We start from the raw sequence: 24,499 nt of genomic DNA, 5'->3' as shown, positions 1-24,499 counted from the left end.
AAATTTTATTTATTTATTTATTTATTTGCTATTTAAACTTGCCCTAATGCCGTTTTTTGGGCTTGATACTGCATTCTCCTGGATTCCGGCCTGGCCTCTTACCTGCACATTTCTCGATGCACTCTGGAACCTGCTGGCCCTTGTCTAATTCCTGTGGTTGGCATGAGCCTGGGGGCTGGGACCCTTAGCCCATATCGAACGCATTTTAGTGGAGTGAGGATCAACTTTAAACACCTCCAGCCTCTGGGCTGCTTATTGCGCCTGGACTCTGATATTAGGTGTTTATGGTGATGTGCTGTGTTTGGTCTTCACCAAAGATGGCACTGTGCAAAACAACCAAACGGCTCCATTTTGGTCTCATCAGTCAAAAGGATAATGGTTCAGAACTGCTGTGGTTTGTTCATGTGCAGTTTTGCAAACCATGATGCCATATTCTTTTTGAAGAGAAGGGGATTTTTCCTAGACAACCTTTTGTGAAGGTTATACTTGTTCATTCTCTTTCTAATTGTGCTGTCATGGACATAAACCTTTAATGTGCTTACAGAGGCCTGCAGGTCACGTAAGAGCTACATTATGTTACATTGGGTTATTTGTCTTTCTACTCTGACCATGAAATGATCTGACCTTGGACTGAATTTGCTGAGACGCCCACTCCTGGGAAGACTGGCAGCTGTCTTGAGGGCTCTCCATTTGTAAACAAACTTACTCTAGAACAGGGAATTTCAAATTGTTTGGAGATGTCCTTGTAACCCTTAGTGGACTGATGAGCAGTGATGATTGCTTCACTGAGGTCATGGCTGATGCCCTTTGTTCTTGGCATTATGCAGAGACACACCTCAGTGCTCCAGAACACCAAAATACCAGAAGTTATGCTTTTATGCAGACAGTCACACCTCTTCATGGTTGACTAATCCAGTGTGTTAAATAACACCTGGCTGCTAATTACTCAATGATTGTGAAAGTAGGAGGGGTGGATTTTTATTTTCCCACCTGGTTTCTGAATGTTGGTTTACTTTTAGGAGACAGTGACCACATATTGAAATTTGTTGCTGTCACCTGAGGTTATTTGTATACAGAAGTTGGTGAGGTCCACACGGTTGTTTTTAGTCCCTGATGGAAACAACATAGAACTGAAGGCGGGTGTGCTTTCTTTCTACCACAATTGTAAGACTTAAGAAACACCACAGGCGAGCTGTCATCTGTCAGTAACTCAGTCATGTGACTGACACACACCATGTTTGTATTTCAGCTGTTGGACCCAGAGCACCCCCTGTCTATGGGAGTGACATTGTCAGAGCTCAGCCTGCAGGTAACAAACACAGGCACACACACACACACACACACACACAAACACACACAAACAATATGTACCTGTGACAGGTGTTGCTGACCTGCTGTCACATTGTTTTTCAGACCACCGATGAGAACTGGAAGTTGTGTATCTTGAATGAAGCAGCAAAGATCATCTATAAGGTGAAACTAAAACCCTGAGGTTTACTCACCATGTTATCTGATGTTTTGTAGTAAAGTAAATTTATATAGTGTGTATAAACAGAAGCAGCATATTATATCACCAGTACAGTGAAAATCAGAAAGATGGGGAGAAATCTGTTGACTGATTTACAGTTACTATGTTGCATTACGTTAGTGGCTTACCCAGCCAGCTTTGGGCTTGGGTTTTCCAGTAACACAAAGCTGGCTCACTTTTAATCAGGCTAGATTACCATGGTAACTTATGCTGCATGTTAGCCTGCTCTGGAGCAGGTTAACTTCAGGGGATAGGCTCAAAACCTGTCAAAAGCCTGAGCACCAACCAATCACATCACTGGAAACACTTGAGTTATCATCCCTGTTATTGTCATGTATGATCTGACCCAGAGGGGGCATGTCCAGGTCGAATAACAGTGGTCTAAGAATCAACCTAAGTGAAATCACTTCAGCTTCTTCTTGAGGTCCAACCACCAAGGTATAAACACTGGGGTGATCGGGGCCCCTAAGGTATAGGATAGCTTACCAATGTTAAATGTGCCACAGATTGGCAGAATTTAGGTCTCTATTAAAGACTTACTTATTCTCGTTGGCTTTTGGATCAGTGTAGACAACATTTTCTTCCTGTTGTTTATGTCTTAATCTGTTCTATACTATTATTTCTGCTTCTGTTTGTGAAGGACTTTGTTCCACAAGTGATTGTTTGTAAGGTGCGATACAAATACATTTGGATTTGATTTGATAAAAAAATCCAAGAAATGTTTGGATCCAGATGATGATCTGGATCAGCACCAAAATCTCCCTGATTGTTCCATGGGTCATACCCTACCGCTGCAGAAACACTTGGCCCAACTCCATTCATTACTTTTTGAGTTATGCTGTGAACAAACCAGCCAACCAACAAACACACCTGTTCCTGGATTCTTGTTGTGCTTGTTCCCACTGTGGATATAATGCAGAAATTACATAAAATAAGAAGAAATCCAGAACACGCAAGGGATGTCTAGATCATTATCTAGTCATGAAGGACTAGATAATGAATGAAGATGATCAAGGCATCTTTTGTGCTGGAATTCCTTTTACTTGGCAAGTTTATTGTCCTACTACAGCTTGTCACCGTGTTGGTTGTATGAGCAAGCGGCTGTGCACAGGATTACTCTTCTCAGATTTAGCAGAGACAGTTTGTGCTGTCATATCAAAGCAGTAGACACACAGTTGTGGCAACATTAAGGATTTAAATGGGATACATGTGCATTTCATTTGTCAGACATTTTTTCGCTCCATCTCTCCACATTTCAGTGCTGCTGTAGAGTTACCTTTGGTATATATTAACTCCTGATAGCCTCCAGCTGAAGCTCGCTTTCTGCTGCAGTGACAGACTGCTCCCTCTCCTTATATCTGTGTGTAGCTAACGAGAAACCATCTGATCATGATTTCCGCTGTTGATATATGATTCAATGAAGTTTTATTTATAGAGAGCGAAGTGCTCTGTTAGGATGATAAGGCTCTACGAGGTCTTTAAGATACGATGGAGCCTTGTCATTAAGGGCTTTGTATGTTAGGAGAAGGATTTTAAATTCTATTCTGAATTTTACAGGGAGCCAGTGGAGAGAAGCTAATATGATCTCTCTTGCTAGTTCCTGTCAGTACTCTGGCTGCAGCATTTTGGATTAGCTGGAGGCTTTTTAGGGAATTATTGGGATATACTTATAGTAAAGAGTTACAGTAGTCCAGCCTGGAGGTAACAAATGCATGGACCAGTTTTTCAGCATCACTTTGGGACAGGATGCTCCTGATTTTTGCAATATTGCGTAGGTGAAAGAAGGCAGATCTAGAGACTTGGATTTTGTGTGATTTAAAGGACATATTCTGATCAAAGATGACTCCAAGGTTCCTCACAGTAGTACTGGAGGCAAGAGCTATGTCATCTAAAGTAACTATATGATTAGACAGCAGATTTCTAAGGTTTTCAGGCCCAAGCACAATAACTTCAGTTTTGTCAGAGTTTAGAAGTAAGAAGTTACAGGTCATCCTCGCCTTTATGTCTTTAAGACATGCTTGATGTTTGACCAGCTGATCTAATTCATCTGGGTTAAGTCAGTTATATTTATCTATGATCTGCATAGCAATGGGAACCAGAAACAGTCCAGTCACTGACCACAAGAGCACACACTTATTAGTTCAGCTTTTTTAATCAGCAACACAGGTGGGGGATTAAGAATTGAAATATCTGGATATCCTTTGTTGTCATTAGAAAATCCAGGGTTATTCATTTGATCTTGGATCTGTTCAACATTGTATGAAGAACAGCTCCCAGGTTTCTTGTGTGTATGTAAACACATGTCATTAAGTTGTTTGTGGTCAGCTCATAGCTCCTCATCACACTGAATGTCATATTGACAGAATCAGCCTTTGTGACTTTTTAAAAATTGATTTTGCTGTATTAATGTGTTTTTGCATCAGCTTGGTCGTCTGGAGTGCCTTTGCGCCTACTGGAACGTCAACAGTCCCGTCTTCTACAAAGGATCATGGGAGGATATTGTGGTGAGTTGTTTTATACCCTTCTGCTCACAGATTAGTTGTTTTCATTTGAAAAAGGGGTAGATGAATTTCTAATTTCTCATCATACACACACAGGAATTACACATTAACACATACAGTATAACACATGCTCAGTGGCCATTTTATTAGGAACACCTGTGTCAATCTAATTCAGTCGAATCCAATTGTCCTGCAGTAAATCCTCTTTCATGAAGTTGATAATGTTCATTTTGTGTTCAGACTGTGGCTGAAATTTAATGTCAGGAGAAAGCAGGTGTAAAATGATGTGGCCCTGCTGTCATTGTGGCAGCTGTCAGTCACCTGCAACCCCAAGCCTGTACCACGAAGCGAGATCAGTGGCTTATCCAGCTGACTCTGGGCTCAGCTCAGGTTTTCCAGTACCATGAAGCTGGCTCTCTTTTAATCAGGCTAGATCATCTATCAACACCCTGAACACCAACCAGTCTAATCACTGGGAAAACAATTGCTTATTCCTACTGCATCATAACAGGGTCAGAGTCTACATTAATGTGATGAGGTTTAAATAGATATTTCTACAGGGTACTCATATCGTTGTGCTGTTTCAGGCTTTCTGGATTTCTAACAAACTGAGGGAGTCTGCAGCCTTCATGATGATCAGCACTGTATTTTAAATGCACAAAGATCATTTGATTACGGACTGAATTTCTGATAGTCTGTTTTCACAGGCTCCATCGCTGCAGCTCAGAATCACATGAGCACACTCTGTGATAATGGTCTTTTATTAGATCAATAAGCCATACTGTGTTAAAATGTCCCCTGATTATAAATGAACGTGTGACCTGAGGTGTAGCTCCTCCCCGGTGTTCTCTCCTCTCCGCTCTGGCAGCACAAACCGCTGGGTTTTTTGACAACAGCTTCTTCATCATCAGACAAAGGAGAAAACAATACTCACTGAATAAGACCCTTAAAATAATGCTGCACTAATGCACGGTGTATTCCTCGTCATTCATTAATATTTGAAAATTAATTCTCGAGTTTCTATAGCTTCTTATTCTGCTCTAGTTTTGTGACTGTTCACAGTTCACCTGCCGTAACGTCACTTCCTGCTCTGGCTATAAACGAGTTTCCCCGAGGAATCACTGCTCCGTCTCATATTAGTCTCAGTGGCCGACTTCGCTCATGCTGCTGTTGCCATCCCTTCTAATGAACAACTCTGCCTATTTCACATGAGTGTGTTTGTAGCCTGATACACTCATGCAAGAATAGGTTGAACTCGCTTCATGGTACAGGTCACTTGTCTGAGTTAAGACCATTTCTGAGGAGAGAGAGGGTGTTTGTAAATCTCAACGCTCACCAGAGAAAAATGTCAGGATCTTTTAGAGGCTTTTTAGTCAAACTATGCTTCAGTTACTAAATGAAATAAAAGATGATGGGTTATTGATTTCCTCAGCCATATTAAAGTTTGGTTGCTGTAAACTTTAGACTTTCTTCTACACTTCCTCTCAGCCCATACACGCACAGCAGCCTTCAGGCAACAGATCTGAAGCAGAGATGTATTCAGATTAACACAGCTGTGCCTGCACCCATTTACATAATCAGTGTTGGTAAATGTGCCACCCAGGAGAAAAAAAACAAACAAACAAACTGCATGCTACAATATTTTCTGCACCTGACGATAATTGCGACAGGTTCGGTAAAAATACCCTTAAGATGTGGAGAAAATGTGAGCAGAGAGGAATCAATGAAATTTGATTTAACTGACTCTGATCCTTCATCTGAAGCATCCAATCACAACTGTTTTTTGATAAAGGGGCACGTCAATTCATAAAAACATCTGCAATAGATGGTCTCACATACCTTCACTCATGGCTCCTCCAGCAACCTCCTCGCATCTTAATCCTCGGCCCACAGTACAGGAATAAAAGCTTTGGGACGTCGTTCATTATGGCAGACCAAAAGGCTTCCCGGTGGACTGAGGATCAAGAACAAGGAATAATCAAATAAGGGAACTGGGATGTACTCAGAGCTTCACTCCTCTTCTCCTCTTCTTGTACCTTCTGCAGGATCAGTTGAAGTGTGGGATCAGCAGTAAAGATCAGGAGCTGCCGCACTATCAGTACAGTGAGTTCAAGACTTTACCCACAGGATGAACAAACACCTGTTTGATCCTGATGGAGAAACTAAACATTTAGAAGAAGATTCATGTGGTTGACAGGCAACAGTCCTCTGCTTATTCCTACTGCAAACATGAAATAGTGGCATTACAACATTAGAGTATTATTGTGTTAGCTTACCTTTTTCTAATAGTGGGCGCACATGTTTTTACAATTGGTCACAGCTGTTTTGTTGCTGCTTGTTTAATTCTCAGCAGAGTGTAGATTAATTCACAAGTCAAGCACAGTTTCTGTTTTACATCCAAAAAAACACCCAATTTATTATACATTACTGAACACCAAGATGCATCTTATTAGTCTAATTAGCTAGTGAAGAGATGTTATTGGCAGGAAACTATTTGACCAATCAAAAGGTCTAATGTAGGATTCTGCCATGACATCAATCCTTAGTTTTTATTTGTTGAATAAAATTGTAAAACATTTGCCTGTTTTTTTTTCCTATACTTGCATTCTACTTGAATTCTGCCTTTTTTTTCTACATTAGGTTCATTTTTATCCTGAAAAAGAAATAGTTTTCTTGATGTTTGGTTTTGTTGCCAGAATTAGCTTTGACCCTAATAGGGAGCTGATGAGTGTCTGAATCTGTAGCTGCTGAATGTAAAACTTGTACATTTCTACAATTAGTCTCATAATAACTTCCATCCACTGGAGTGGAAGTGACATAAAAATGAATAATTTATTGATTATAGTTCAGTATTTTATCAATATCTACATGTCCTGTTCACTGATTGTTTTTGTTTGTTTGTAGTTTTCAAGCCGATCTTTGCTTCAGCTAAAGCGTGCATCAACCCAAATGCTGAGCTGGAACTGAAAACTCCAAAAGTAAACCTCCACCTAGAGGTTCAGAACATTGGCATAGAGATGACCAAACCACAGGTAATGTGGGAGGTGGGGTGGGACAGGTGAGACAGATAAGTGGTACTGGTGAACAGACAGATGAGGCGGTCAGGTGAGACCAGCATGTGAGATGGTGTCACAGTTTTGTACATGTGTGTATGTAGATCCACATGCCTGATGGAGCCAGAGGGAAATGGAGAGAAACAGTGCTTTATGAAAGAGTTAAGGCTGCTTGACAAACAAAGGAACACTAAAGCCCCTTTTCCACTGCCTGGTACCGGGTCAACTCCACTCAACTTTACTCACCTCATTCAGTCAAATGTTGGGGATGGTACCTGGCACCATTTTTGGTATCGCCTCTGTTGAGGTTCCAGGTGAGCAGAGGTGATACCAAATGGTGATGTAAATACTGCAGTCTAGCGACTGGTCAGAAAACTTCATCATTACTACACGGTCACAATGAACCCTGGATGTTTATATTGATGACACCAAACTGTCATTCTTCATTCAGTCTTAATAGCAGCCACTTCTTATAGAGGGTAAAATTTATGGTGACAGAGACCTCAAGCCACAGTTACTATATAATATAGCAGCTACACGGAACAGCTACATTGCACATCTTATCATGTAGTGTTAGGGTGATTTTTATTTTTACATAGCTCATAGGTTACTGAAGGTGATGATACGAGCACAGTGGCTACAGCTATGCCTGCTAAGTGGAGCTAGCTAGATAGCACATTAGCGGGTCATCACATCTCTGAAAATATTGCTTCTTCCTGGTTATTGTCAGCCTGATAAAAATGGCTACCTGCAGCCATATAGCATGGTTGTGCTACACATTGTTGTACTGAATTGGGCCAAATCATTCATCTAACTGTAGGCTGACTTCTCTGTCACCTGTTGCTGGCCATCACTGTTGATGAGCTGAGTTGGGTCAAGGTTTCTCATTCCAGCTGTAATCAGTATCTTCTCTGTCTGTTGCTGGCCGTCACTGCTGCTGTGTTGAGTTGGGCTGAGGCTGTTCAACCCATCTATAATCAGCGATTTAACCTTAGCCTGTTGCAGGTCGTGGGAGTAAAAGCGACAGATTGGGGAGGGGGCCCAAGTTAAAGCTTTGTATAGATTCTGGCCTACTGGTTGTTATGTATTGTGGGCTGAATGTATTACATTAATGAGTTATGTTGTGAAGTGAGGGAGCAGTTCTGCTGAAATATGATGTCACCAGCCTAGTCTATCTTCGGGTTGTTGTTGTTGAGACATAAGTGGCCAGGCCACTGGCCAGTAGTGTGGAGTGGGGACTTGACTTTCCCTGGCTTAGCACAGAGGGTGAGAGTGAAAATGAAACTCAGTCAGCCTGATCAGTCGTAACACATACCAGTAGAAACGGAAAACAAAGGGACTTTTATTATTTTAAAGGGAAAAAGAGACATGAAGCATAAAAAGCCACAAGGGCTCCACGGAAGATGTGCACATGTCGGATTCAGTGTGGATTGATGTATTTGATAGTGGATTTCTATCTGCAGCGTGTAGAATGTGTTCATTGTTGATTAGGATTAAGGCAGAGCAAGGACAGTGTGGCACAAACTGAACGAGGGCTACGACAAACATGACTTTGGCTTAGGCTTAACAAAAATGAACCATGATACTGAAAACTGGAGAGCAAGAATACAAAGACCTAAGGCCACAACCATGAAAAACTATTAATTAACCATGCAGTGAGATATGGAGTTACAAACATGAAAATAAACAAACTACTGGCTGGAGGACAAAAGACCAAATGTGAACACAAGCATGAAAGAGAGGTGTCCACAAATGGTGACCTCAGGTGAGCACTCAGTTCAGCAGCTTTAACCTTAAAGGGGGAAACATGAAAGCTGGCCAGAGGTGCAGTTAGTCACACAGGGGTACTATCCAGTACCAGTTGGGCAGTTAATGGCTGTGAGCTGCTGGCTTTAATGCAGAGACACCTGACAGGACTAACAGGAAGTAAGTGAGAGTAATCAGAGCTGCAACAGATGAGGGTAGGCTGAGGCACTAGGTATATGTGTCAGAATTTAAAAACTAGCAACAGGAATTCCATGAGTCGTGACAGAAGTACAGGTGAGATGTCACTTAAGACCGGTGAGACAACACTGTTTCGTGTAAAAACCCACCTGGTGAGTTTTCCTCCACTGCAGGTTTTGCTGATTTGGTGTGGTCCTCTCTGTGTCATCCTCAGTACCAGACCATGCTGGGACTGCTGGAGTCCATCGACTGTATGGTGAAGAACGCCCCCTATAGGAAGTTCAGGCCCAATGTCCCGGTCCACAACAACGCCAAACTCTGGTTTGTTTTCCAAAGCAATGTCAGCTGCTTCAGCATTAAGAGGTGTCCTGCAGGCTGCAGTGTTTATTACAGCCTTACAAGGAGTTGAGCTAAATGTAAAGTTGGTCCTGTGTATTTTCACACCATTAACCCACTGACCCATTCACATTCACATACAAGTGGGAGAGCCACTGGCAGCAACTTGGGCTTCAGAATCTTGCACAATGACACTTTGACATATGGACTGGAGCCAGGAATCAAACCAGTAGCCCTCTGGTTATGAGGCGACCTGCATTATGCCCTGAGCCACAGCCGTCCCAGACTGAAATCCTTATAACGAAATTAGATTTTTTTTTTTTATTAAATATCAGACTTTGGAAAAAAATGTGTCTGAAGAAATTGCTTACATTTTTTTAATTGGGCCTGAGGGATGCATAGGAGGAAAGATTATCAAGAAACAACAAAAATCTACCAAAAATTTTATTAAAATGTGGAGAACCATTGATGGATATAGAAGTGGAAAAAACAGACCGTCACCTGCCCACCACTGCGGGTGTTTGTAAGGCGATTTAAAAGTATTTGTCGGATATCTAAAACCACTTTTCTCCTAGAAATACCAGCTGTATTTGATTACTGACACTTTGGGGTTATGTTTCTCTGCCTCTGTCAGGTGGAGGTATGGCTTCAACAGCATCCTGGAGGTCCACATCAGACGCCTTAGTAAGATGTGGTCCTGGTCCCACATCAGACGGCACCGAGAGAACCAGAAGACCTACAGGGCCGTCTACAAGACCAAACTGCTGAGCCGGGGCAAGCCAAGCCAGGACACTGAGCAACACATCCAGGTGCTGAGTGACTGAAAGGGTCTGAATGTATTCTGAATAAGAGTACCAGCATAAATGATGGAGTCTAGTGTGCACAAAGGACATACCCTACCCCACCTGAAACTAACTGTGGAGGTGAAGAGTGACCAGTGTCGTGTGGGACTGACAGGGAAATCATTCTGTAGAGGTGGAGAAAACAAGAGCTTTGCCTAAGTAAAAAAAAAAACAAAACAAAATTTACTCCTTAAATTTAATTAAACTATTGGTGAAAAACTAAACCCTGTGTTTTAAAACAATAATCTCTACACCTGTGAGCTTAGCCATCTGGCCCTTCCTCATAAAACCCCTTTGAAGTGTTATGCCTGGTCTGTGGTGGTGCTGTTACAGAGAAGACGTTATGGTATGCAGATGGCCTTCTATCATATTACCCAGCGTGAAAAACCCCAATAAAATCTAATAATACTGTTATAAAACCTATAATAAAATGTTCCATTGTAAAAAGTAACACGGATATGTGAAATCGTTTGAAGTATGAAATTAGGGTTTGGGCTTTTGATCTAGGTGGAAGTTATGTTTCAAATGTGGGCGGGGCTAAGACTCAGAAGCATGACTCATCCAAGGGCCATAAATCAATCCGGGGACATTGCCTAGCAGTGGATTTTGACAGGAGCGGTCCTATTATACCCTCTCATCTGCAGTGTAAATAATGTTCACTTGGCACCTTCTGGAACTCCACATTTATCTGAAGTGCGTTAAATGTGCTAATGATAATGTTGTGTATATGTTCGAGTCAGAGCTGCCAGTGTGGCTCTTTTCAGCCAATCAAATAATTTTGAAGTAATAGCACCTCTGCTGAAGAAAAATGTCTAGTGAAAATACACAGTATTGAGATCAGAACTGAAAAGATTAATTTAATCATCCGAAAGCGAATCAGAACTGAGACGATCACTTAGTCCTTTTGCCAAGGATTCTCTGCTTCCAGCTTTAATGGGTTTATTTGAGGTTTTCCTTGTTTTCTAGAAATGTGAACTGAATATCTTTAGGTTTTAGGTGGTTGTTTGCACAAAGCAAGACAGACATGAAGATGTCACGTTAGACCAGGGGTGGCCAGTCCCGGCCCTCGAGGGCTGCTGCCCTGCATGTTTGCTAATGATCTCTGCCCTACCCACTGCTAATTACCTGGATCAGGTGTGTTCGGTCAATCAGAAGCTGTAAGAAAGAAAGTAAATTGGTATCTTTGGCCACCCCTACCTTAGATTTTGTGAGACTGACATTAATTTAAAAAAAAAATCTGCCATTTTCTAATCCAAAAGAGGAATGTAGACAATAAATTGATTTGCATATTAAACACTGCATTATGCAAATAGGTGAACTTGAAGCTCTGGTTCTGAATATTTAAAATGAAAATATGACCCAGGCTGACACTGACAGCTACATTTAAAGTAAATCTGGATCATGTACGTTAACTTCACTCTAAATCATAGCTCAGCTTGTGCAATTTTAGGATTGGGTTTGTATTTGGGTTTGACCTGCTGGCTTTTTGTTTCCTCCAGGATCTGGAGAAAGTTCTGGATGTGTTCAACATTATATTAGCCCGGCAACATGCCCAGATGGAGGTAAACATGATGAAGCTGCACAAGGATATTTAGACTGTCACCTGAGTCCAGTTTAACTGCTGTCATTCTCTCCTTTCTTCATCATCCAGGTGATCAGGTCAGGGCAGAATGTGGAGAGAAAGAAGACAGCGGGGTCACATAAGCAGGGAGGAGGAGGAGGTTTCTTCAGTAGCTTGTTTGGGAGGAAGGCTAAGAAGGAGGAGCAGGAGTCAGAGCAGAGCAAGGAGAAGGAGAGTAAGTGACTCTGTTCAGATTGACTGAGCAGATTCATCACTTTCACCCCCATGTAACTAAACCCATCCATCCCCTGTGGTTCAGGTTCAGACCTGGACGAGCTCATGACAGCTGAGGAGAAGGAAAAACTCTACACTGCTATTGGCTACAGTGGCAGCTCTCACAACTTGGCTTTACCCAAACAGGTAGCTACACATGCTGCTCATGTTCATTGTCACCACAGGATGAAGCTTGACAATGTTCTGACCCTTCCTATGGCGCCACTATAGCACCACCATCATGACAAACTTCAGTGTCAAACAAGAAATTTAACAGTGTAATGGACAGTTTTCCATGAAGTGTGTGCTTCCTGCTCTCCAGAGGATGAACCCTTTATATTTGAATGATTCTATGGTCTTTCTTCTAGCACTACCCTCAGGACAAACGCCACATTTTTAAATTCTCTTTGTGTGTTTTAGTATGTAGCTGTGGTCGTCACCTTTCAGCTCTTAAGAACCTCCATAACCATCAGAGAGCTGCCAGGCGTCCCAGAAAATCTCAAGATCCAGATGATTGACCTCAGCACCAAAATATCTCAGAGACCTGGAGCTCAAGCCATCAGGTGGGTGTCTATGAAGGTGTGAGCACCCATTAACAAATGCTGACCAGTTTTCCAGATTCACATATCCTCATACTGATCTTTCCTACTTGCAAAGGAGAATCAAGAGTAAATAAAGAATGTGTTGCTAAAAACAAGCAAGTCCTCAGCTTGATGTAAATCTTTTGGTCATCCTGCAGGGTGGAGGCAGCGTTGGAACACTGGTTTGTTACAGGCTTGCAGCAGCACGGGGTGGTACCTTCACTCATCGCCTCAGTGGGAGACTCTTCCTCCTCTCTTCTCAGTGTTGTATTTGAGTTAAACCCAGAGGAGAGCACTGCCGACCAGCTGCTCAGAGTCCATTCACAGCCTGTCGAGATCATCTATGATGCAGTAAACACATGAACCACTTGTTTCCAAAGTTTACATCAAGCACAAGATCCCTGCTGTTTGGTTTTTATGTGTTTTATCAGTCTGTTTGTTCTGCTGGGGACAAAGTCCTGGAGGCCAACTCTGGGGCCTGTACCACGAAGTGAGATTAGTGGCTTATCCAGCCAACTTTAGGCTCAGGTTTTCCAGAACCATGAAGCTGGCTCACTTTTAATCAGGCTAGATCACCATGGTAACTGATGCTGCACATTAACCTGCTCTAGAGCAGGTTAAGATCAAGATCAAAGATTTTTATTGTCAGTTCACTATATGTGCAGGACATACAGAAAACTGAAATACTGTTTCTCTCTCACCTAGTATTGAATGCCATACCATTTAGGAAACTAAAATAGAATAAAAGTAGAGTAGACAAGAAAGAAGAAGAAGAAGAAGAAAACCAAGTCAAAGTGATTAGTATGAAGGTAAATGCTACAACCTAATAGGCTATGACTCAAAACCTGTCAACAGCCAGGGCACCGACCCATCGGATCACTGAAAACGCTGAGTTATCCCTACGGAGTCGACATTAATGTGATCAATAATAAACAGATATTTCTATAGAGCGCACACGTGGTTGTGCTGTTTCAGGCTTTCCATGGGTCAATCTGGTTTAAAATAGTTTCTAACAGACTGAGGGAGTCTACAGCCTCCATGATGAGCAATGCTGGGTTTTATATGCACAAAGATTATTTGATTCCCTATCAAATTCCTGACAGTGTCAATGTTCTTACAGGCTTTTACTCTCTGGCTGGACAAACAGCGGGATTTTTTACTAACTCATGTTCAGAACAGTTTCTTGGTCATCAGACAAAGGAGAAAAATATACTCGCTGAATAAGACCCCTATAATAATACTGGGCTAATGTACAGCGTATTATTAGTCTTTCTTAATCTAAGTTATGTCTAGTGTTTTGTCTAGCTTCTTATTCTGCTCTGGTTCTGTGACCACAGCCTGTTGTTCACAGCTTATCACTGCGCTCTGGCTCTAAACGAGTTTCTCTGCAGGTATCACTGCTCCATCTCGTATTATATTCAGTACTTCAATCATGGTTGCTAATTAACAACGCTGTTTCTGTCACATGAATGCGCTCTGAGACGGACAGGGAAACCCAGACTTAACAGAGCCGGTTGATGACCAGCTTCATGGTACTAGTTATCCTGGATTGCCAATGTTACACTCGGTGAAACTAGATGACCCCAAGGGTTAGGTGTTAGGATAAGTTGAACTTGCTTCTGGTACAGGCCTCTGTTTCTTATCTCTCTGTAAATGTCTTTTTGCCTTCCAGCTGACAGTAAACAGTATGGCCGAGTTTTTTAAGACTGGTAAAGGTGTCGATCTGGATGTGTTGACCTCAGCCACGCTCAGCAAACTGGAGGAGATCAAAGATAAAACTGCCTCAGGTCAGTTTAATTGATATTCTTCACAGGTTATTATCCAGCCTGCCCTTATCGATGAATGTTTAAACTTAAACTGTGAATACAGTTGAATATGCTAATGTATACTACATGTACTTTTTCATTTTCTTAAATTGAAATGTGCTTATAACGGAGGTGTACACGGACAAATAAAGTGCGTGTGGGTAGAGAGTACAACCCGCAGGTTTGCTGACACTGACGGTTTAATGCCCTACATTTGTTGTTGTTGGGAACGTGCTGTAGCACATTTAATGCGCTGTCAGACATCGCTGGATACCCGGCATCCACAAGCAGCCACTAAGCTGTTTGCAAGGTATTGTTGAGTCAGATTTTTTTGTTTTATTGGTGGGCTTGGATTCAATCATCTTCATCATGTATCAGCATTTCTTTGATCTCTGTTTTCCTTGTGAAATCTTCCTGAAAATCCGCTGAGCTGGAAAGCTACTGTGACAACCGCTGAGCTGTCAGTCTGCGGTATAACAGTTTGTAATTTATTGATTTTTAAGTATATTGTTTTTTGTTTTATTAGATTGAACGTAGTCAGGGTAAATGTTGCTTTTCTTAATTTGATGACATGTTATTAAAGCTCTCGATAAATGAAAAATGATGATCTTGCAGTGCATAATCAGTGCATTTTTTTGTACAGCTGATGTTATCTGGAGCTGGAGATGTCTGCTTTTTAAACCAGTTAAAGTGATAGTTTGTTCCAACTAAAATGAGAAGCTCCTATCTGAAAAATTGTGTGATTCAATCCTTGTAGATCAGAAACGGGGTTGGAGTATGAAATATTTAGTAAGAGATGTGTCTGTGTCTGAGCTGAACAAATGTAGATATTTTGCCAACTTTGAATCAGGTCCAACGTAGACAGTTTATTGTACTGCTCAGGCCACTGTACAGGGGATAAACTCTTCAGAACAAATGTCGTGTGTTTCACTGCCTTAAGGTCTAAGACCAGTAAAGCAAACTTTATTTATATAGCACCTTTGTAAACAACTGTTACAAAGTGCTGCAAAAAGGGTAAAAAAAAAAAGAAGTCAAAAGAATTAAATGGTCATGAAAATATAATGAAAACAAATAAAAATCAAAAACTAAACAAAGCCTCAAACTGCACCCATATCAAGTGTGTGTGTGTGTGTGTGTGTGTGTGTGAGTAAATATGCTTTGAGGAGAACATGAGAAGAAGCCAAATCAGAGGTGGCTCCAAGTTCAAAAGGTAAACTGTTCCTGCGTCTAGGGACTGCCACAGTAAGGTGCCATCGACCACTTTAGTTTTCTGATGTGGTTCAGGAATCGGCTCTGATGGATTCTGGTTTCAGCTGACCCCAGAGAGGACAGTCTGGTCCTCATCAGGGCTCTGATGTGTTGTGGTCTCTCTGCAGGTCTGTCTCATATCATTGAGACCAGAAAGGTCCTGGATCTGCGGATTGACCTGAAGCCATCCTACCTGCTGGTACCAAAGTCCGGCTTCTACAGTGATGAATCAGACCTCATCATCTTCGACTTTGGCAGCTTACAGGTCAGTTCCTCTTTTTGTGTGATTGTTTAGTCCTGCCAGGCCAGTTTTACACACCTGCAGGTGATTAATTTTAGGGTTGACTGTCTCCCAAAGGTCCAATTTTTTTTAACCATATTTTTGGGTTTGTTGAGGAATTTTTGGTGTTTTAACCTTGTTTTTGATTATTAGTTGTTTTTTTTTCTTTTCAGTCTAACAAATCTTTAATACAAAGCTCATTTTCATACTGAAAGTTTCAGGGCTTGCTCAGTTTTCATCTGGTCTAACACATTTTTGGATTTTTCTGCAAATGTTTTTACCTAAATTTGTCTCTCTCTCTCTCTCTCTCTCTCTCTCTCTCTCTCTCTCTCTCTTTTTATAATGGGGATCACAGAGGTTTTACCTGAATTTGAGTTTTTTCTCCATGCTGCACAATAAATTTAAGACAACAGGATTGTTGACAAGCTTGTTTGTTCAGGATCAGTCTGACCTCTGTCCAGATGTTGCCCCAAACTCCTGCAGATCCAGCTGTGCGTGTTCATTTTATGTTTGTTTATGTTTGTGTATGTTTACAGCTGAACAGTGTCGAGCAGAGCAGTCTCAGTTTGTCTTTGTCCTCCTCCCCCTCCTCTCTGGAGGAGATCATGCATCGAGCCTATGAGAGATACAATGTGGAGCTGAGACGGGTCCAGGTGCTCTACAGCAAGTCCGGTGCATAACTAAAACACACATATATTTACTGCCCTGCAACAGTGACACCACAATTGCACACAATTACACAGCTACCTGTAAGTGCATTTTTCATTAAGTCAGCTGTAACCTAATTCCAGGTGAGGCCTGGAAGTCGGCTCGGCTACAGGGTTCATCAGTCCAACACATCCTCCAGCCGATGGACTTCACCCTTCTACTGGCCAAGTGTATGGTGGAGAAGGATGCCAGGATGCCCAGGTGATACTCGGACCTGTAGACAGGTGTCCAGTCAGTCTGCTGACTTACCTGTACATTTTACCAAATTCATTTTTGTGTCTTTGTGTTTCAGGTTCAAAGTGTCTGGCGAGCTGCCACTGCTGCACGTTAAGATCTCGGACCAGAAAATCCAGAATGTTCTGCAGCTGGTCGACAGTATTCCCTTACCCAGCGTGGGCTCCTTGCCCTCCACCCAGACAGATAAGGTACACGTGGTCATACTGTAGCCACACCTGTTGAAATAAAGATCCCAGTGAGAAATTCAAACTGTGACTGAGGGAGTTTCAGTCCGTTAGGGAGTGTCTGGAGTAGCGAGAAGTTTGGGTACCGACAAGGGAATATTGGTGTTAATATGGGCATTTATGGGAGTGATGGGATCTTTGTCAGACTGAAGATTGGGAAGTGATGGAGAGGTGTGGGGGTGTGACAGTGTGAAATTTAGTAGAGAGGCAGTAAAAACTGGAAGAAAATTTAGAGAGTGATGAGGAAGTTAAAGTGATTGGACAGCAACTCAGAGCTGATGTGCGTTTCCTGCTGCAGGTGTTGTCACTGGCAGAGGCCAGAATGCCAACACTCGGTCTTCAGCCTGCCTTCCTGGATGCCATGGAAACAGGTGAATGCTTCCTGTGATCTGATTGGCTACTAAACATTGTTGAAACATCAGAACATTTTTTAAATGTATTTGTTTTTAAAATGGATCCAAAACAAAGAAGCACAAAATGAAAAATTGCTTAAAAAGTGAGATGTATTTTTCATTCCATCTGTAAAGTCACCTATCTTAATTTAATTGACATCTGCAAAAAAGGTCCTATTATGTAATTGTTTTATTTTTATTATCATGTTATAATTTGTGTTTGTGTTGGTCTGATTTATTAGATTCAGATGACACCAGTGAGAAGTCGACTGATGAGGATCAGCAGCGCTCAGCTCTGGAGGAACTCACTGACATTCACTTTAAGTTTGAAGTCAAAGAGGTTAGTTTGTTTGTCTGGCCTTGGGTTGGGTCGTCATGTGACTCGGGTGCAAAACAGTCTTTATTTATGTAGCCTCCATCTAAACAAAAGTTGCAAAGTGCTTTACAGAATTAGAAATAAGGAAACAAATAATAAATAAAATAAAATACAAGACAAAATTTCATTCAGCACTACTTCCGAATGACTTCCCACCCACACTGGACCCCCACCAGTTTGCCTACTGCAAGAATAGGAGCATGGAGGATGCAGTCTCCATAGCACTGCACACCTGGACAACAACAACACTTGTGTAAGAATGCTGTTTGTGGACTTCAGCTCAGCATTTAACACGGTCATCCCCTCCAAGTTAACCACCAAACTTGGCGACCTGGGCATCAGTACCTCCCTCTGCAACTGGATTCTGGACTTTCTGACCAACAGGCCTCAGCATGTTAGGTCAGACAACACCTGCTCCTCCACCATCATCCTCAACACCGGCATACCACAGGGCTGTGTGCTGAGCCCATTCCTCTTCTCCCTTTTCACCCACGACTGCAGGCCTGTGCATGGCTCCAACACCATCATCAAGTTTGCAGACGACACCACGGTGATCGGCCTCATCAGCAACAATGAGTCAGCCTACAGGGAAAAGGTACAGCACCTGGCTGTGTGGTGCGCTGACAATAGCCTGCTACTTAACACCGACAAGACCAAGGAGCTCATTGTGGACTACAGGAGGGAGAAAGGAGGCACACACGACCCCATCCATATTAACAGGATGGTTGTTGAACATGGAACTGTTCACTCATGTAACTTACTGTTATCTTCTGCACTGTTTCATCCCATTGCACTAGTGTTCCATAAGATTAATGTACCTTGTCCATTACTAGCAATTGGAATCCATAGTCTGTTGTACGTTGTACATTACCCTACATATCTTACTGTAGATATCAATTGTACATATCCATCAGTAAATTAGTTCTGACTGTACAGACTGTAGATACTCACAGTCTGCACTGCTGTTATTGCACTTCTGGTTAGATGCCAAACTGCATTTCGTTGCCTTGTACTTGTACATGAGTAATGACAAAGTTTAGTTTAATCTAATCTAATCTAAACTTAGAAAATTTTAATAAACAGAGAAAGTAACCTGTTTTGGTCCCTATCGTGTGGACTTTTGGAGGCTGTTCCGTAGTCTAGGGCTGCTACAGCCAAAGCCGTATTTAGTCTTGATCTCAGCAGCTATATGAGCAGCTGATTCGATTATCTTAATGAGCAACTTAACTTATGCACATGAAGAAGCTCAAACATACAGCGGTACTAGTCCATACACAGCTTTGCAAACTAACATCAATAACTTAACATCAGTCCTTTGCTGAACAGGAAGTGATGAAGTGAACTCAGAACCGGTGTTCATGTTCACTATTGCCCATGAGAAGACATGCTGCAGCCAACTGACATCTGGAGAGTAGTCAACAGTAGTTAATCCTCGAATTGATGAAAGAAAGCATGTATTGCTTTAAAGAAAGCAATTCACCTTGGACAATAATCTCTCTTAGATAAAACTGAGGGGTCAAGACCAGGTTTCTTAAGGACTGGCTGAACTGCTGCCTTTTTAAGGGCTGTTGGAATATAGCTAGTGTAGCTTCCAGACAAATATGTAGAGCCTTCACTGATGGTTTGAACGTTTATTTGGAGGTCAATAGTTTTATTTCACAAACCAACGTAAGAGCTAAAGAAAATAAAGGACAGAACCATAAATTAAAACCGTGTAGGACCACACTCAATTCTATGAAAAACTAAATCAATAGCTGGTTAGCCAGCTTATATACATCAAGTCAAATAATACTGTATTTTAAACATATAAAATGTAAGACAAACCTTGTTGCCAACGTTGACTGGAGCTAAACAGCAAACTAAAGTCTTTTTTCTTTTTTGTTGTTTTATCAGGGTTTGTGCAGTCCGTGTTGTCCTTATGTGTTGTGCTTTTTCTACCGCCGTTTTTTCCCATTTTCTTCCGTTCTTGTCTTTTCAAAATAAACTTCCATGCACACAGGAAATTAAAAAAAACAAAAGTCCTAAACAATACATTGCACAAATCAGAAAAACATTCCTATACTTATCACAGCTTAAACAAAACAAAAGATGTCTTTTACAGCCAGAGACGAGACATTTATAAGGCTAAGCACTGTTGGACCAATAATATCGATAATAACCAATAATACCTTGTTAAACAGAATTAAAGGTATTGAATCCAGTGGACACAAGGCCGACTTTAAATGTTGAACAGTCTCTGACAAAGAAGTCAGAGTACCCAACTCGAGCTACAGTATTTCATGACAGCTGAGCATGGAAAGATAATAGAGGGATCTGGACCACATGGATTTACCTGGGACTTAATCTTAACAGTTGTATCCCCAAAAAAAAAAAAAAAAACAGAAGAAAATCTTCACAGGTCCTAGGTGACAGATCCAGCCAAATATTCATATTACTGGGGTTTATAACAGCATTTATCATGCTTGTTTCTCTTCTTTTTTTTTCCATCGATATTGGAAAAATACTTTGCGATGGCTTCTTTTACAGCCTTTAGATAGTCAGCTTGACTATTTTTCACAATGTCAAGTGAGATCTGAAGGTGGTCTTTTTTTTCCCACTTAGGCACATCACACCTACATAAGCACCTGAGAGCTCGGGTATGATCACTGAACCGAAGGCTTAGTCATTTGAGGTGGAGCTGCCATCCCAGGTTTGGCTTTAAATGAGACAGTGAAACATATGGTGTGTTCAGGTACTGTTGGAACAGACCCGGCAGGGGGACCAAGAGAAGACCGTCCTGTCCTTCAGCATCAGTCAGCTGGGAGCCGAAGGGAAGAGGAGGAGTTTCGACTTGAGCATCACCTCATACCTGCGCAGAGTTGCTCTTGACTACTGTGACGTACCAGGTAATTCTGAGACATAATTTACATTTTTACACCAGCACTGATGAGCGTCAACATGTTTACATACTGATTTGTCTGATGGGCTGAAACAGCACTCCACTGGTTTCAGAGGCGGCCTGAGCTCTGTAGAGTCTGCACAGACTCTCAGTTGTTTTATTATACCTTCTATCTTTACTATTTATCATCCTGATTAGAGACTACAGCTGTTCTGTTTTATGAATTTTTCAGTCTCTGATTCTTATTACCTGCTTTCTAACAAAATGTTATCAATTACTGGCTGCAGTTGATGCGCATATTGAACCTTTCATTATAGTTTAATAATAGACATTATTTTAAATTAATCAGCTTCATTGTTCTTTGGCTTAGAACACTTGTGTAAAATTGTATTAACTGGACAGGATTTAACATTAGTGACATTGGCTAGGGGTTTACTCAGTTTATCTGTGTTGTAAGAATGTTGTTAATAAACTAAGAAGAGAGACATAATGTTGATTGCATGTTATCCACTCTAGGTTTCTAAGACAAGTCACAGCCAATCAAGATCAACAAAAATAAAACTAGTTAAAAGATAAGATAAAGGTAAAAGTTTAAATTGAAAAAAAGTTTTACATTTCCTGCAGCTACTGAAGCAAACAAAATGTTTGTTCTATGCAACAAAACCTGTTCGGCTAATGCTGCTGAGGACTGAGGTGTTTAATGTGCTGAAATCAGAATGGGCTTCACTGGCCTACTACATTTAGAAACTACTGCACTGAGGGTTGTCATTCAAGTACACAGTCATGGGTTAAGTGTCCATCAGCAGAACGACAGCCCGGGGGAAGAAACTGTATTTGTGTCTGGTCGTCTTGGTGCACACTGACCTGTAGCGCCGTCCAGAGAGGAGGAGCTCACACGGTCTGTGTCCCGGGTGTGAGGGGCAGAAATCTTCTCCGCCCTCCTTTTGACCCGTGAGGTGTGTGTTTTAATTTGTTTCAGATGACAGGAAACATCCTCTTCACATGATCAGCTCCTCGGAGCAGCAGAGCTCTGACCTGCTGAAGGTGGACTTCATCAAGGTGAGCACAAACACACTCACCTTGTCACCAGCAGACTTGTCCGATCTGTTCAGAGACAGGAAGCTGGAGCTCAGGTGGGAAACGGGATTTAATGATGCGCCTCGTGTGTGCATCTGAATGTGAGGTGTCAGACATCAGAGGATTGCTGCTTACACCCAATAGTGTTCTTCATCCAGGTTAGGATCCGAGCATTGCTTTAATTCTCAACTTTTATATATCATTGTCAGCCTCACAAATCCAGTAACGGTCGTTGCTGTGTTTTGGTTATGTCACATACTGTATGTGTTCTTAGTAGGAAAGCATTAGTACAATGAAAAGGAGAAGAAGACCACAGATAATTTCAGTAATGGTGAATGGGCATACAGTATTGTTCAAAATAATAGCAGTACAATGTGACTAACCAGAATAATCCAGGTTTTTAGTATATTTTTTTTTATTGCTACATGGCAAACAAGTTACCAGTAGGTGCAGTAGATTCTCAGAAAGCAAACAAGACCCAGCATTCATGATATGCACGCTCTTAAGGCTGTGCAATTGGGCAATTAGTTGAAAGGGGTGTGTTCAAAAAAATAGCAGTGTGGCATTCAATCAGTGAGGTCATCAATTTTGTGAAATAACAGGTGTGAATCAGGTGGCCCCTATTTAAGGATGAAGCCAGCACTTGTTGAACATGCATTTGAAAGCCTGAGGAAAATGGGTCGTTCAAGACATTGTTCAGAAGAACAGCGTACTTTGATTAAAAAGTTGATTGGAGAGGGGAAAACCTATAAAGAGGTGCAAAAAATTATAGGCTGTTCAGCTAAAATGATCTCCAATGCCTTAAAATGGAGAGCAAAACCAGAGAGACGTGGAAGAAAACGGAAGACAACCATCAAAATGGATCGAAGAATAACCAGAATGGCAAAGGCCCAGCCAATGATCAGCTCCAGGATGATCAAAGACAGTCTGGAGTTACCTGTAAGTACTGTGACAGTTAGAAGACGTCTGTGTGAAGCTAATCTATTTTCAAGAATCCCCCGCAAAGTCCCTCTGTTAAAAAAAAGGCATGTGCAGAAGAGGTTACAATTTGCCAAAGAACACGTCAACTGGCCTAAAGAGAAATGGAGGAACATTTTGTGGACTGATGAGAGTAAAATTGTTCTTTTTGGGTCCAAGGGCTACAGACAGTTTGTGAGACGACCCCCAAACTCTGAATTCAAGCCACAGTACACAGTGAAGACAGTGAAGCATGGTGGTGCAAGCATCATGATATGGGCATGTTTCTCCTACTATGGTGTTGGGCCTATTTATCGCATACCAGGGATCATGGATCAGTTTGCATATGTCAAAATACTTGAAGAGGTCATGTTGCCTTATGCTGAAGAGGACATGCCCTTGAAATGGTTGTTTCAACAAGACAATGACCCCAAACACACTAGTAAACGAGCAAAGTGTTGGTTCCAAACCAACAAAATTAATGTTATGGAGTGGCCAGCCCAATCCCCGGACCTTAATCCAATCGAGAACTTGTGGGGTGATATCAAAAATGCTGTTTCTGAAGCAAAACCAAGAAATGTAAATGAATTGTGGAATGTTGTTAAAGAATCATGGAGTGGAATAACAGCTGAAAGGTGCCACAAGTTGGTTGACTCCATGCCACACAGATGTGAAGCAGTTATAAAAAACTGTGGTCATACAACTAAATATTAGTTTAGTGATTCACAGGATTGCTAAATCCTAGAAACAAAAACGTTTGTACAACATAGTTTTGTGTTTGTACAGTCAACGGCAGACACTGCTATTTTTTTGAACACACCCCTTTCAACTAATTGCCCAATTTCACAGCCTTAAGAGCGTGCATATCATGAATGCTGGGTCTTGTTTGCTTTCTGAGAATCTACTGCACCTACTGGTAACTTGTTTGCCATGTAGCAATAAAAAATATACTAAAAACCTGGATTATTCTGGTTAGTCACATTGTACTGCTATTATTTTGAACAATACTGTATATGGATCCAGCCAGTCAGATTGTGAATCTTCAAGCATGGCCAAAGACCTTACATTGATGAGAAGTGAAAGCTAACCGGTCATTCCATTGCATCATCACCGCACAGCGAAGCTATGCATCCGCCATTTTGGACTGAAGGCAACTGTCGAATCTAACAAACCTGTGGAAGAACTTTATGATGGCAGTAAAACATACAAGAGTAAAAATCGTTTCTGTTTTCCTGTTTATTTAATGAACAATGGAAACACCATAAATGTTGTAAGTATTAGTTTACAAAATGTATGAAAGTGTGGGTGCTACATCCCATTTCAGTCCTCCATGGCTATAGATGTATTATGAGATGGAGCCCAACATAGTGCATAATTTAAGCTCTGTCCCATTCTTTGTGTGTGTGCGTATTAAATAAATAAAGATAAATATTGAATTTTTGTTTTCAAATTGTAATAATTTTGTTTTTTCTAAAAGCAGATTGATTGTGATATTTATTCTTTATCCACACATACACACATTTGCTGGCCTCTTGAGCTCACTAGGTTGAAAATATGCACTGCACACCCTGTAGCTTTGATGGCCCGGGTCTGAACCTGCTTCTGTGTCTCTGTGACCCTGCAGGCTGACCGCAGGGGACCCAGCTTCCAGACTCAGTTCGATAGCACCGAGCAAACACTGAAGGTGGGTGGAGGGGG

General features: G+C 41.5%; 1 protein-coding gene across 1 annotated transcript in view; it reads left to right on the top strand.

Annotated features, from left to right (window-relative positions):
- Nucleotides 1-24,499, top strand: part of vps13c (vacuolar protein sorting 13 homolog C) — a 110,943-nt gene that overhangs the window by 11,407 nt on the left and 75,037 nt on the right. The window contains exons 9-30 of the mRNA XM_020602650.1: nucleotides 1,250-1,309; nucleotides 1,414-1,473; nucleotides 3,952-4,032; nucleotides 6,075-6,132; nucleotides 6,934-7,061; nucleotides 9,241-9,347; nucleotides 9,997-10,171; nucleotides 11,704-11,766; nucleotides 11,856-12,000; nucleotides 12,085-12,185; nucleotides 12,459-12,601; nucleotides 12,778-12,970; nucleotides 14,292-14,406; nucleotides 15,801-15,937; nucleotides 16,489-16,624; nucleotides 16,744-16,861; nucleotides 16,953-17,085; nucleotides 17,420-17,492; nucleotides 17,756-17,853; nucleotides 20,621-20,774; nucleotides 21,747-21,826; nucleotides 24,426-24,485. Of these exons, the coding sequence (XP_020458306.1) occupies nucleotides 1,250-1,309; nucleotides 1,414-1,473; nucleotides 3,952-4,032; nucleotides 6,075-6,132; nucleotides 6,934-7,061; nucleotides 9,241-9,347; nucleotides 9,997-10,171; nucleotides 11,704-11,766; nucleotides 11,856-12,000; nucleotides 12,085-12,185; nucleotides 12,459-12,601; nucleotides 12,778-12,970; nucleotides 14,292-14,406; nucleotides 15,801-15,937; nucleotides 16,489-16,624; nucleotides 16,744-16,861; nucleotides 16,953-17,085; nucleotides 17,420-17,492; nucleotides 17,756-17,853; nucleotides 20,621-20,774; nucleotides 21,747-21,826; nucleotides 24,426-24,485 (2,418 nt within the window). The remainder of the gene's footprint in view (nucleotides 1-1,249; nucleotides 1,310-1,413; nucleotides 1,474-3,951; nucleotides 4,033-6,074; nucleotides 6,133-6,933; nucleotides 7,062-9,240; nucleotides 9,348-9,996; nucleotides 10,172-11,703; nucleotides 11,767-11,855; nucleotides 12,001-12,084; nucleotides 12,186-12,458; nucleotides 12,602-12,777; nucleotides 12,971-14,291; nucleotides 14,407-15,800; nucleotides 15,938-16,488; nucleotides 16,625-16,743; nucleotides 16,862-16,952; nucleotides 17,086-17,419; nucleotides 17,493-17,755; nucleotides 17,854-20,620; nucleotides 20,775-21,746; nucleotides 21,827-24,425; nucleotides 24,486-24,499) is intronic.

Source organism: Monopterus albus, unplaced genomic scaffold, assembly GCF_001952655.1.
Source record: "Monopterus albus unplaced genomic scaffold, M_albus_1.0 scaffold57.1, whole genome shotgun sequence".
Classification (NCBI taxonomy): Eukaryota; Metazoa; Chordata; class Actinopteri; order Synbranchiformes; family Synbranchidae; genus Monopterus; species Monopterus albus.
This window is presented reverse-complemented; position numbering and strand designations above follow the sequence as displayed.